The sequence below is a fragment of the Lissotriton helveticus genome, chromosome 7, assembly GCF_964261635.1.
Source record: "Lissotriton helveticus chromosome 7, aLisHel1.1, whole genome shotgun sequence".
Classification (NCBI taxonomy): domain Eukaryota; kingdom Metazoa; phylum Chordata; class Amphibia; order Caudata; family Salamandridae; genus Lissotriton; species Lissotriton helveticus.
The window spans coordinates 380,003,346-380,018,016 of record NC_136068.1 but is presented as its reverse complement, the minus strand read 5'-3'; the positions used below and the strand labels follow the sequence as shown (position 1 = coordinate 380,018,016).

The 14,671-nt window shown below is 44.5% G+C and overlaps 1 protein-coding gene across 1 annotated transcript in view; it reads right to left on the bottom strand.

Moving 5' to 3' along the window:
- Positions 1–14,450, bottom strand: part of FAM83C (family with sequence similarity 83 member C) — a 299,208-nt gene extending 284,758 nt beyond the window's left edge. Inside the window, exon 1 of the mRNA XM_078652196.1 lies at positions 13,501–14,450. Coding sequence (XP_078508322.1) covers positions 13,501–14,001 — 501 coding nt within the window. The 5' untranslated portion in view covers positions 14,002–14,450. The remainder of the gene's footprint in view (positions 1–13,500) is intronic.
- Positions 14,451–14,671: the final 221 nt, after the last annotated feature.

Genomic DNA, 14,671 nt, shown 5'->3' with positions numbered 1-14,671 from the left:
TTAGCTGGCTGCCTGCTGACGGTCACCCTCACATCTCCTCAACCATTGCCTCCTACTGGATCCTTGCAAACTTCCCAGGCACTCGTTCCATCGCCTTATCCTGATGAGATCTCACTATCTCTCAGTGATCGAAACATCGTTGACACACGTCTCTAACTCTATATTACAATTTGTATCACATTGTCGAGTATGAGATGCTAACTGATTGTGACTTTTTTCATTTAAATTTCCACAAACATAAAAGTCACCTTTTTTAAGTCACTTGCCTGTGGTAAGGAAATCAGCTGATTTAAATTTAAATGAAAAAAGTCACGGTTTGCTCACTCACCTCTTTTATAAATTGTGCCGTAAATCATTGCTTAATATATTTTTCTATTTTGTGGATACACGCGTATAAACCAATTTTTTATTGTAAACATTGTGCAATTGTAATGATCCTACTTGTATGGGACCCTTATTTTTCCTTACAGAGACACATATGTTAACCCCTTCGACGCTCATGACGAGCTGGGCTCGTCATGGCGTAGCCTCCTCGCACGCTCATGACGAGCCCAGCTCGTCACGTAAAGTGCGGTTTCGCAAAACCCAGCGTACGGGCGGAATTCCGCCCGCACGCATGCGGTTAAAGAACACATTAAAAAAAATTTAACTCGTTATTTACTGATGTCCACACATTTTGAGACTGAGAAAACGTCTCTCTCAATAGTTATCTTAAGAATGTTAGGGCAACCACATTTAAGTCACCTTTGGCCTTCCTCTATTTGGATTTTCCCATTGCCATTTCCTGTGAAAGCCTTCCTACACTCACCCTGGCCAGATTCTGCAGAATCAGTGCTATTTCAAACATTTCCTGCTTCCTTGTAAATGGTGAAGATATGAGCCTTTTGCACAAACTACAGTATAGAAAAAAGTGATGGGTGGAATGCTTGAGTTAATACCAGCCACTGGTAATTACTTTGGGGCCGTATCCAAATGCATCATTATTTTGCACACCATGCCTTCTCAGTTTGGACCCAGCCATATGCAAATCAGTTCTGACCCTGCTCCAATGGGAACAGTCCAGCCTGAACTGCCAGCCCAGATTGTCCGTGAACTGGAACACAAGCGACACAAATCCGGTTTCGCCTTACCAGGGCTCTTTGCTCGGGTTTAGCATGTTTCCATGCTTTGATTGTACACTTCAGTTTAGCACAAACTGAGCAGTTTAATTCTGGCAGATCCTCTCAACTTGCACAGCAATTTTCGTTGCCTTCCTAATAACGGTTTGGCTGTCTCATATCGCTTATACAATCTACATTTAGGAGTAAAAGGACAGCATTCCTCAGCAAATAGTTGCTATGTCGTTCAATGGCAGTTTGCCCATATTTCTCACCCATTTGTGAACTATAACTGTCACTCAGGAACTCTGGCGCTTTGCCAATGCATGCATGGGAATGTAGCCAATTCACAGGTGTAGTTATCAGGTGTGGTTTTCATTGCATGCGTGGACGGTGAAGCTCCCATTCGTTTTCAAGGAGTGCGCATTGTGAGGCTTTGTGTCAAATGTCCTTGTAACAAAGGAAATGCAGGGCTGAGACAGCAACGCACACAACAGCAAAGAGCTCTTCAACATCGTGAAAGAACTCTCGAACCCCAGCTCCAACACCAATGACATTCCACCATCACAAGACCTGTGCGACTCACTGGCCACCTTTTTTCACCGCAAGATCGCCGACATCCACGACAGCTTCAACACCGCCACTCCCACATCCACCGCCGAGACCACCACCCACGCGACCACCACCCGCACAAGCCGCCTGATCGCCTGGTCCAACATCAGCGACGAAGACACGGTCAAGACCATGAACTCCATCCACTCCGGATCTCCAACTGACCCATGCCCTCACCACGTTTTCAACAAAGCCAGCACAGCCATCGCGCCCCATCTCCGGAAAACAATCAACCTCTCCTTCGAGACAGCAACTTTCCCAAAGAGCTGGAAGCACGCCGAGATCAAAGCCTTACTGAAGAAACCCAAGGCAGACCCCAACGACCTCAGGAACTTCTGGCCCATCTCCCTACTCCCTTTCCCGGAGAAAGTCACAGAGAAGATCGTCAACAGACAGCTGACCCACTACCTCGAAGACAACAACATCCTGGACCCATCCCAGTCCGGCTTCCGCAGCAACCACAGCACCGAGACCGCCCTCATCGCCGCCACCGATGACATCAGGATCCTTATGGACAAAGGAGAAACAACCGCCCTAATCCTTCTGGACCTATCAGGAGCCTTCGACACGGTCTGCCACCGCACCCTAACAGCCCGCCTCCATGACGCCGGAATCCAAGAGAAGGCCCTGGCCTGGACCACGTCCTTCCTCTCAGGCAGAACCCAGAGCGTCCGCCTCCCTCCCTTCCGCTCCAAGACCACCGAGATCATCTTCGGCGTTCCACAGGGATCATCCCGCAGCCCGACGCTGTTCAATATCTACATGGCACCTCTCGCCCACGCCGCACGACAACATAACCTCAACATCATCTCCTACGCTGACGACACCCAGCTGATCATATCCCTCACCGAAGACCCCCGCACCTCCAAAGCCAACCTCCACAGAGGAATGAAGGCCGTCGCCGAATGGATGAAGGACAGCAGGCTGAAGCTGAACTCAGACAAGACGGAGGTCCTCATACTCGGCCCCACCCCCTCAGCCTGGGACGACTCCTGGTGGCCAACAGCACTAGGAACGGCCTCAGCACCAACCGACCACGCACCCAACCTGGGGGTCAACCTCGACTCCACCCTCTCCATGACCAGGCAGGTCAACGCCGTCTCCGCCACCTGCTTCAACACCCTCCGAATGCTCCGCAGGATCTTCAAATGGATCCCTCCCGACACTAGAAGAACCGTCACCCAGGCCCTGGTCATCAGCAGACTGGACTACAGGAACGTCCTCTACGCAGGAACAACAACCAAGCTCCTGAGACGGCTGCAATGCATCCAGAACGCCTCGGCACGACTGATCCTCGATGTCCCCTGACGCAGTCACATCACACACCACCTGAGAGGCCTGCATTGGCTCACCGTCAACAACAGGATCACCTTCAAACTCCTCATCCACGCACACAAAGCCCTACACAACGTCGGACCATCATACCTCAACAACCGACTCCACACACCCACCCGCAGCCTCCGCTCTGCCAACCTCGCCCTCGCCACTGTTCCATGCGTCTGGAAAACCACCGCCGGGGGCAGATCCTTCTCCTACCTCGCCGCCAAGACCTGGAACACCCTCCCTACCAACCTACGTCAGACCCAGGACCTGCTGGCCTTCAGAAGACTTCTCAAGACCTGGATTTTCGATCAGTAGCTACCCCCCCCCTCCCCTCCCTCCAGCGCCTTGAGACCCTCACGGGTATGTAGCACGCTTTACAAATGGTAATGGTAATGGTTGTGCTGCATATAACCTAACATCGTGAAAGGCTTCTGTACATTTGAAAGATTTAAACATAATACAACATGCTTTGAGAGCTAAATATTTAAATTTTGAACAAATAAACGAATGAAATGTCTGGGCCGAAATTCCTCTGACTCTATTGTTAGGGCCATTGACAAGCATCGAAAGTATTTGGCAAATTCACGTTTATCTATTTTACCTGTTCTTGATCTTTTAACATATAGATGTATGAGAAATTCCAATCTAAAATTACTGCTGCATCTTCCTGGGTAAAAGTTGCAATGGGTGTCTTCTTTCTCATGTTTATGTAATTCAGTTCGTAGTTGTACAAGAAAGATTGGCCATCTTTGATTAGTTTTGCATTCCAGTCCAATGAAAGAACAGCTCTACAAGAACATTTCTCAAAATCTGTTTTAGGTAATTTGGCAGTAAAATCATATAAATTGAATTATGTAACAGGTGAAACGTTTAGTTCTAAACAGCCACAACAATATAAAATACGAAACACTTTTCAAGGAATGTTTCATAAATATTAATAACTGGCAATTTCGAAAATCATTACCAGTATGCTGGCCCACTGGAAATTACATTGGTTTTGAGCATACTCAATCCAAAGACATGTCTTATCAAGAGCCACCATGAAAAGACTCACTCAGAGCCTTGTGGTGAAAGAAAGTTGTCACCATTGTTTTGCCCAAAATATGATACCGAGGTAGGGCCTTGGGAGATGAGCATGCCCGGAGCCGTTGTCATTCATCGGTTACACAGCATTGAGGTGTGATTCAGAGTTTGGGGACGAGTTTCTCTTCACAAAAGTGACCTCTACCCATCCGCCTTATCACAAATGCCTCAAACTGTCTGCAGAGCTCTAAGCCAGGCTCTAACGCATTTCTAAGCAGTCTTTATATGTCCTGAGAGTAAAAGAGCAGTTAATGTACGGAGCCTAACGGACCATTAGAATGGCGGAGGGAGAAATGCTTCTTTTTCTCTCTGGCCTGTTGACGCTGATGAGATTGTGAATATTCGCTTGCACAGTGAACGATGCCTTGGCTTAGGTACATCCATAGATACTATGATCGCCCCTGAGGTGTACAATTCTACCCAGCTCAGCTAGCGAGTGCTGCAAGCGTAATTCAGCTATTGATCAACCACAATCATCACCCATCGATTGATTGCAACTGTCATTTATGAAGTACAGTTTTGTCATTGTACCTGCTGACAGCCATTGATTTGTGTAGCTTTCACATACGCCCAGGAAGGAGTGCTTCCCCTGCAAAGCACAGATGCGGAAGCGCTCATTTAAAGCACCGGAGGGCACATTAAACCGTTTATGCAAATCGATTTAGCCGTGGTGCAATGGTAGCGGAGGTATTATTGTTGGACACATACAATGATGGCGTTTTTGGGACCGAAAGTGAAGCTCTGAGCGGTATCGCCATCGCCGGTGTGTGCTGCAGGCATGCCAATGCTGGCTCTCCATACCTACTCACGCCCTGTGCTGTGTTGCGTTCTGCCAGAGTCTCTCCCCTTGTGACTGTCTCCACTCCCTTGTCTGAACATGGGCCGCTGAACACTGCCGCCTCTGCACATACCTTGCAGACACTCCTCTCCCATCGGCTCAGCCGAGTCTGTTCTACCCTGCAGCGACAGCAATCCAAAGACACGTGAACCCCTCCAAGGCGTGCACGCTGCTGCTTGTCTGTAGCCCTTATGGTTTGATAGCGCCGTGTGATCGGCTCTACGCCGCCCTTTTCATTTTTCAGGAATAGCCGGCGTTCTCCACTGCTATTTCCACTATTGTTGTTTCCTGGAAAGGTACTTCCGTTTGCACTGCACAGCGCTCATAGACGTGAACCTAACTGTAGTGCTAAATGGTGAGTCAGCAACAGGTTGGCAAAGATAAGAGAACTAGATATCATGTTTTTGTGTGAGGGAAACGAGCCCTGCTGACTCCCATGGCGTGCTTGTGTGTGCGAGCAGTGCTTGCCTGGGGATCACCCTGTAGTACCTACTCTGCGTGTGGGAGAAGGATCCTGCCTGCTCCATCCCTGTTACTTGGGCTCGAGGGGAGCGTCTACTCCGGATACCCCTGAAGGAGGTGATAGTTTTCACTTTTTTACACAGAAGAGGTGTCTACCAATATTATTTAACTTGCAACACACGTCATCATCGGCAGCTATACCTTAGAAAGTCAGGAAGACCACTTACAGGACTGGAGACAGGCCTGCAGGTTTTCTCTCAAACACTAGAGGTACAACATATGCAACGTGTGGGAAATTAAACATCTGTTACTTCTAACCACCCACATGTGTGGCTATGTACATATAAATTACACTTTCCACAACACCAACGCTTATATGCTCGTTTAGGTTCGATGCACACGCCTACTGGGCTTCCAACCTCACACAAGTCACCCGACTTTTCTACCACTTGGAACAAACTACAACCAACATGCTTTCAACCGTACACCAGAAGGCCATTCAGGAAAACAAGAAGCGTGTGTATCCAAACCGGAGTTACTTAGCGCTATATAAATAATACAGTTGAAACTTACGCAACCCAAGAGAAGGTGTTTTAGGCCTCGCAAAGCGTACGGAAATCACAATTTGAGTTGCAATCCTGTACAGGGAAAATGCTACCTAACGATACGATCAAGAGATATGGTAAGGGCTATTTAAATACCAATACAGTCAGGCCTTTAAGTGGGCCGGGTCCTGCCAATGATCAGCAGCGGCAGTTCTTAAACTCTGGTGCTGAGACAGGTCCCTATCGGTCTCTCCGTTTCGAAAACATTATTTAAATATCAAAACAATTTGCTACTGCTGTTGTTTATTACCCAGTCTAGCAAACCACCTTTCAACATACAAAAGCCTAAACGTTTGACGTTGCCAATGCTTTGTTTTCCTACATTTACAATTTTGGTGAAACTCCTTCTTCTAGCACGGGCTACACACTGAGCACAGAGAACAAAAGGCAGTAGAGTAGAGCAGAACGATCAAATGACATCTGAAGAAGGACAGCAAGAGATGTACTGGGGGTGCTATGGCGGCTCTGCAAGAGACCAAGGCACAGAGTCCAGGTGTGTATGAGTTAGCCCACCCGATCTTCCCAAATATTGGAGGGACTAGGATTGAACATCCAGAACACCACCCCATGTCTGTGAGAGCCTGTGGCAACAAGCTAAATCTCTAACCGTTCATGGTGGTCTTGGCTGTGGTGATCCAACATGCATAGATGCTCTGAAGAAACCATACAAAAACAGCAGTTACTGCTGCTTTATCCAGGAGCTGTGGCTCTTTCAATTGGTCACAGCAGACCTGCCAACTTAAAAAAAATGTCACCTTGTGAACATGGAGAGTTAGCGGGGTTCGTGCCAAGAACTGCCGGAGAAGCACATGTGCCCACTCACCCCTCCAACCGACCCTCCAAAAAACAAAAATGCTTGCTGAGGCTGGTGTCAATGTCCTGGGGTGTTTTCAAACTCCCTGATGGACGTTGGCTGCTCAAAGACACTGAATACTTGGCATAGTGTTTTCCAGCTTGTCTTTCCTGCGGATGTATGACGTTACAACGCAGGCTATTACAACGCCTGCCTTTACAATGCGGTTTTTACATCGCATACCATTACAACGCATAGTGCTTCTGGGTGCTGGATAGTGAATAGTTTAATTTACTATTTCAACTCCAGTCCCCGTGGACACTAGGGAAGGTTATTGGATAGTAAATTAACCTATTCCCTATCCTATAGCACCCCCCAGAGCAATGCGTTGTAATAGTTTGCGTTGTAATGGTTGCGTTGTAATGGTAGTGCGTTGTAAAAGTTTTGTTGTAAGTGATGTTTCCCCTTTCCTGCAACCTTGTGGTATCGGCTCCTCATCGGCTAACCTTGAAAAGAAAGCCGATACCATGTGGTGCACGGTTGGCACCCTGTGAGTTGGCAAGCCTGTCACAGTTGCAAGAAACCCGCATAACAGTTGCAGCAACTGCAACAGGCACATCCTTTCATACATAGAAAGCAAGTCACCAAGCACTGGCCCTTCCTCTGACATATGGGACTTTTGAGAATGAGACTTTCAGCAGGCCGCACTTCCTACATACACCCATACTCTTGCTTCCTTCTGACACTGTGAACATTTTATTTTTAAGTAAGCTACAACTAATGTATTACCACGTTCATGTAATATATGGGCTACATCAATCCACACATGCATTCATTAACCAAGGAATCCATTTATGGGCTCACAAACACATTACTCTACCATGCACTCACTCATCCATTCAGCTAACATTCTTCATTCATCCATTCATGTACTAAGTCACCCATTTTCCCCCTATGCACGCATTCACCCATTGTACTATTACCGATCTACCTTTAGAATCTCTGGCCCTTTTAACCAGCTTGAATTTCTTCTGGCATGATAGTATCACAACACCATCTATGGACACTCGCTGCCATGTTCAACCCAACAATTAATAACTAATATTTATTTTCTATCTTCATAAGTAACATGGTTTTTGAATACATATCACATCATATTTAAAAACATTCAGCTCTTTTACTAAAATTTTCTGTTTCGACTTCTGATTCATACCGCTCACATTCAATGTCAATATTCTTGATTCACCCATATTCAATATAATTGCAAGACTCTCTACACAACAGCTTTATCTGAAACCGCTTGCTTTCTTTAGAATATTCATTCTTTCCACTCCATTTTCTAAAAATTGAATTCCATTTTAATATGCACACACCCCTGCTCCTCAACGAATCCAACCCCCTCCCAATGAATGCATACCCCCTTGGCACCCTCAGTAGACTGGACATCACCAATGAGTGAAGTCCCCCAACCACAACAGTCAACAGACAGCCTTGGGCTCTCTGAAAATCCTGCCCGCCCCTCTGACCATAAGAAGTAATTACAAATAGGACATATTTTGCTTTATTACAAATTATCTGATAAGTCCTTAGCCTTGATCTCTGAAGTAAACATATATACTTTCGAATCCTTCAACACCTTGAAACGTGCAGGAGCTAATAAAAAGACGTTGTAGTGTTTGTATTGGAATGGCCAGCTGCACTAAACAACCTCTCCTTTCTACTGTTATGTGGAGAACGTCACGCTTTGCAAAGAATGTATGTCTTGCTACATTAAACATTGCTCCAGATTTAACCTTTTCAAAAATCTTTAGCTTGAGCAGAAAGTTCACACAAAAAAATTATTCCAGGGTTCCCTGTCATGTCATGAGTTGTATGACCAGCTTGCTTCAGAATAAAAGAAAACAATGTGCACATTGGATCTTTCAGTCCCAGCCCCCCAATTCTGGGAACCCTTTTTTAGAACAACCCAATAATAAAAGTGTTATGATTCACCTCTTCAGCATCCCCAAGTAATGCCCAGGATTCTAAGGTTATTACAGCGCTGTCAATTCTCAAATTCTTCAAGTTCCCATTGAATATCCTTTAGCTGGTTAACATGCCCTGACAAGTGTGTGTATGTGTGTGTGTGTGTGTGTGTGTGTGTGATGCCAATTTGCTTTGCTCCATCTCTTTCACTTTTTCATGAATTTTAACAAACTTTGGGTACTTTATGGCCAACCCGAGGAGTTTTCAAGCGGCTGTTCATTCACTTCAAATGTATTGATTTGTCTCCTACCTATGCACCATAATCACCATGCACTATAATCACCTGATATATTGAATGCAGAATTGGCTCAGGTCTTCCCATAAAGATGTTTTCTTTAACTGTAGGGAATCTATCTCCTGCTGGACATTTGCAGGAATGATATGTGTAGCTATATAATACCATTTTATGTCCATGGTGCTGGTGTTGTTGAATTGTCTAGTTAGTGCTTTATCCTGTTTCTGCAACGTGTATTATAAATTATAAGACCTTTTATCAGAGCCTTTAGTAGATAGGGAGTCATTATCTGATTCAGTGGAGTTGCTCTTTTCAGGTAGATCAGCTGAAAAGTATGAAGCAGAAGAAAATTATTTAGATAGGTCAAAATATTTAGTGCTCAAACTATTTAAGAATTTTACGCACATCACCCGACGATTTAATGACAGTTTCATCTTTTCTTTTTTCCTCCTTTTCATAGATTTTTTTATTTTATTTGAATAGATAATACTGGCTGAAAATCCTTCTTTTCTAGTGTCCACTGTAGCTTATTCTTGATCAGCACTGCTTGAGCTTCAGCCGTATACCTCCCCTATTTGTTTTGCCCTTGAAGAGCTCCACAAGTTCCAATAGAGAAACTACAGTCTCCAGAATCTGTCTACACAGTTGTTTGTTTTCTTTGTTCTTCACAATTAGGGGGCTCCTCAACATCAATGCTCAGAATATGACTCACTATGTCTCCTGTTGATCAACTCAATCAGTGGCTGTTCACAAGTATTGTGTGGAAGAGTCCAAGTCAGTGGTCACTGCTGATACACCCACCGCCATCGACTTGGGTGACTTCATCATCTACATTGAGGTAGACAAGAATAACAGCTCTTCCAGCGTCTCAGTTTCCCTTCCTCCCCTAACCTCTCAACAAAGCCCAGATGCTGCAAGAATGTCAGCTCGCTCCCTTTGAGTTAGTTCCTCAGCCCAAGGACCGTGCACAGACATTACTGATGCACCCTGTTGGCGCTGTCCAGCAGCCACAGCACAGGCACTGCGGTGCTGTCTTGCATTCTTCAGTGACATTGTGCACTAGCCAAAAGCACCCGATCTGCAGGCAGGGAAAGAGAAACTAGGGTATAGGTAGAGGTTGTAGGGAAGGTTATATGTCAGAATATCATAGGCAAAATTAATATGTGACAAAAATGTTGTGTCTGTATTGTCATTTATAAAAAAGATCATCCCATAGGGAGTATATTTTCTATTTTTAAAGCCAATGGGGAGATATTTTTGCAAACAATATTTGGAATTCGATATTCTGTTACCACCCCACCAGGATTCAGGCAGGGGTGGAAGAATGGGATGAAAGAAATGACATAGTTGATGGAAAAGGGAGAACAAATCAGTCAGAGTCGGAAAAGGGGCTTGTAGAAATATAGGAGGAGATAATGTGCACCCCCACACATCAGGAAACGAGGGTAATATAGGGAGATGGAAGATTGGCAAACAAGGATACCGCCCTTCAAAATGACACATAGGTCTATGTGATCTTGAGTAAAAAAAGACTGCAAGGAAGTTTTTGACGTGAAAGGCAGTGTAAAGAATGGTTTGGGCATCGTAGGAATGCCACTCACTTTCAGTAAATCAAGGAAACAGGTTTTTGGAGAAAGTTTATCCCCAAACACGTTTCCTCAAGTATGTTTTCTATAGTCACATTCAATCACACACTCTACTGGCTATCACATGTCATAAAATAATGTGCCTCCCAACATTAGAAAGTTGAAAAGAAGGAGAAGGATTGTTTGTCCACAATAGTGGACAAACCCCACCTTCAACTCAAATGCATTAAGGAGCAAATGATATTAGAGGGGGCAAAGAAGAAAGATATTTATGGTTGTCAGTTGCAGTCCTGAAAATCAGGATGCATGCGAAAGGTTAGGTTTTGAGTGTGATGAGCCAGTACAATATTTCATACGGGGTAGAGTGGGACACAAGCCATCGCTTCAAAGAAAAGGTGGTATTAACGACCATTATAAAGGAATACACTGCATCAAGCTGTGCACTTCACAGTACTGGCCTGGATTAGAAGTGATCAATTGCTACGTTTAAATTAACGGTATTTTGTTTGTTTTAATATCTGTGAAAACAAAAAACATCTATGAATTTAAAATGTATATTACTCTGCAAAAATGCTTTTTGTAATTTTAGATGGGTCTGCCCTGTGTGAATAGAGAACAGTTTGGACACGAAGATTTATCTATTGTACAATTATGTTCATCTGAAAATAACTAAATTGTATTATAATACATGAGAACCTGCAGTACCAGTATAACAGCCCATCTTTAATTTCCTCAATACAGACTAGTTGGGATGTCTCTAGTCAACTGTACGAGCGAAATGACATAGCTGTTGAACTGTTATAACTTATTTAAGTTGAGTTGTGAAGCCGTGGTGCCTGCTGCAACAGGCAGCAGCCAAGGCGAAAGGCAGGTCACAGTGAATAATTACAGCTGCAGTTTAAACAAGCCTTGGTAACACCAATAGGTCGCTCATATGTGAGATCTTTTAGCTACTTTGTATAGCAGCACACAAAAGAAAGAAAAAGTACCTCAATTCCAGCACAAGCAGTGAAAGTACGCTAATAAAAAAAGAAGCAATCAGTACTTGGTCAATGCTCCAGGGAAGAGAGAAACAAATAAAGTGAAAGTAAAACCAACTTGTGCTTACCATTCAAGAACCAACAAAATAGAGTGAAAATGAAGCCAAATATTGGTATCCAAGCCCCTTTCAGTTAACACAATGTCTTGCAAGTGACAGTACATGCGCTGTATCAGGCGAGACCTAACAACAAAAAATGAGAACTAACTTTTCATTCCTATGATCTGTATTTCTAAAATGAACTGATCACCAGAAAGGAGAGACTTATGGCAGTATTCTTATTTTTTGCACACTATAGGCCATTCAACAACATGGAATTTCTTTGCATGTTTCTACACATTCTGAGCAAAAGCTTTTTTAGCGTGCCTTACATTAAATTGGTACTAATATTTTATATAAATGTAACAACGCTCTCTAACAAGATCCAATAATTTAGGCAGTTTGTGGGAAGGGTGATGGTGTGACCACTTTTATAAGGAAGGAAGAAAGTACTGTGTTCCCTACATTAAAAGGATATTGCAAGCCACCTTGCAGTTCCATGGCCTTATAAATAATGCATCCTCTTTTCCGTTTTACTGATTTTTACAGATAAATACAGATAGAAAACTATGTGTTTTCGTTCTGCATTTATTTTTAAAAGTGGGTAAATACAGAAAATGTTGCTGCTTTTAAGTGACTGTCAATACTGTCTCATAAATTATAGCCCAACAGCTGAGCAGACGGACAGCATGTGAAAATAAAAAACAGGATGAATTTTTTTAAAATAATGGCATGTGTCAATATACATTTGTGGTATAATGCTAGTATTTACCAGTGGATGTATTGTTATGTAATATTTGTCATCTTAAACACGACAGACATCAAAGAATGAGTGTGTGTCTATCAGTTAAATAAATATGGAAATGTACAGTTTTACAACTTCATTTATACGCAGAACGCAAAATAAATATGGATAAATACAGATAAAATGGCCCAAAAATAAATATGGATAAATACAGACAGAAATGTTCAAAAATAAATACCATAAAACTGGGAGCCCTACTTATAAAGTAACTCTTTGGTGACTTGCAGTATCCTCATAATGTCCAGCAGGGGCCATATATAATCACCCAGCATGAAAGGTGAGCAACCTGCAAGGTAGTAACAACATTTGACCGACATAAAAGTTAAGCCTACGTGATAATTGACATAAGATATCACGCCAGGCGACTTGATCTTATTGGTTTTTTCTTAAGGTAAAATAACGCACAGTTAGGAATGCTAGAGTGCCCTGATACAACTTTTTCATTTCTAGCAGCAGCCAGCCCATGGGTTTATCCCATCATGGCTTCCCAAATAAAATAAGGAGCATCCCCTCTATTCTTGATCACCATGTGTGCAATACCCACCAACAATATTCAACGACATAAGCAGTTCTATTACATAATATTAAAGGTGGTACAATGTTCCAAACATCTGACAACACAGCTTGTGACAAACAGCTGACGTTCCCTGCTATTTATTAAAGGCCTTTCATATTTCCCAGGTGACTAGCTCACCTAACCCAGGTTTGTTTGCTGTGTTCTGTGACTTAATGTAGACCCGATTAACAATGGAATAGAAAGACCTACAACCACCGGAATAAAAAAAAAAACAACAACGTGGGCTAGGTGTCCCATCCACACGTGTGCAATTGGGAAATTTGAAAGCTCTGATAAATTCCCTCATGGCTCGGAGAAATACCCTGCTTGACAGCATGTATTCTTACAGCCATAGGCACTCTAGCATCCAGGAGTTGAAACAGATGTGTGTTCTGTACTCACAGTTTTTGCTTTGCTTATAAGCGACCTGAGTAAATCCTTGATGCTGTTGGACCTGTCTCTTTGGAAGTGGACCGTCACTTCTGTCTGACTGTGCTTGGTAATGAGAGGGATTTCGGGCCAGCCCAGCTCCAGCATGGGCAGCTCGATGTCAGACATCATTGGGAAGTAGGTGCCAGATGTCTGCTCGGACAGGCCGTCCTCCTCGGGGCCCTCCACAGACAGGGAGGTCTGCAGGGCGGCCGGGCTGCTAACGTTGGCGTGCCTTTGCACATACTCGATGTCCAAGGTGGACAGAAAGGGCAGCTCCTTCTCGTCCGCCAGCGCCCGGAGGTAGCCCTCCTCTCCCTGCTCGAGGAGCGCATCGGTGGCCAGCCTGGCGGACTCATTGTGGCTGAGAGTCAAGGGGGAGCCCTGCCTCCAGGGGTTCTTCAGCTCGTCCACGCGGCACCGGAGCTGTCCTGGGCTCCTCTGCGCGCGCCTCGCGGCCTCGTGATGGAACATGCTGAGTGGCTTCAAATGATCGCGCTGAAATACAGCCTCGCGCAGGGCTGAAAACACACCCAGACTCTGCGGGGGACGCTGCGCCTGTCAGTTGGGCGGCCGCTGGAAAGTTTGCAGCCAGTTCATGAAACCCGCGCTACTCTCCGGATGTAAACACAAGTGACAGGGCCAGCGCTGGGCGTGTGTACTCCGTCCACGGTCGGTATCGCCCAGCCCGCTCAGAGTCCGGCTGACTGAAAAGCGCTCACACGTCGGCTGCGCCGCGCCCTGCCGGTACCTGTCTGTTCAGTTTCTGTCAGATCAGCTGAGGTTGGCTCAGCTAACGTTGACACCTGAGTTTACAGGAAGTTAAGTGTTTTCAGGTAAATAGTTACCAAGGGCATAAATCACCACGGTGGTTACCGGACATTGAGAGAAGCTGGAAAAGTCTCTAAGTGCGTCAGCTAATTGTTTTTGCGAAACTCGGATTTTTGTTTCTCGCTTCTTTATTGTCGTTCTTATCACTTTTTCACACCTTATTAAAATGCAGGTAGTGTTTGAGGGAAAATGAACGAATCACGTGGTGCGTGTTTTATTATGTAAATTGAGATGTTTAGGTTACATGAAATTCTTTAGAAACTGGTGAATCAAAACAATGATAACATGGAGTTAAATATGTCTCAAGCAAATA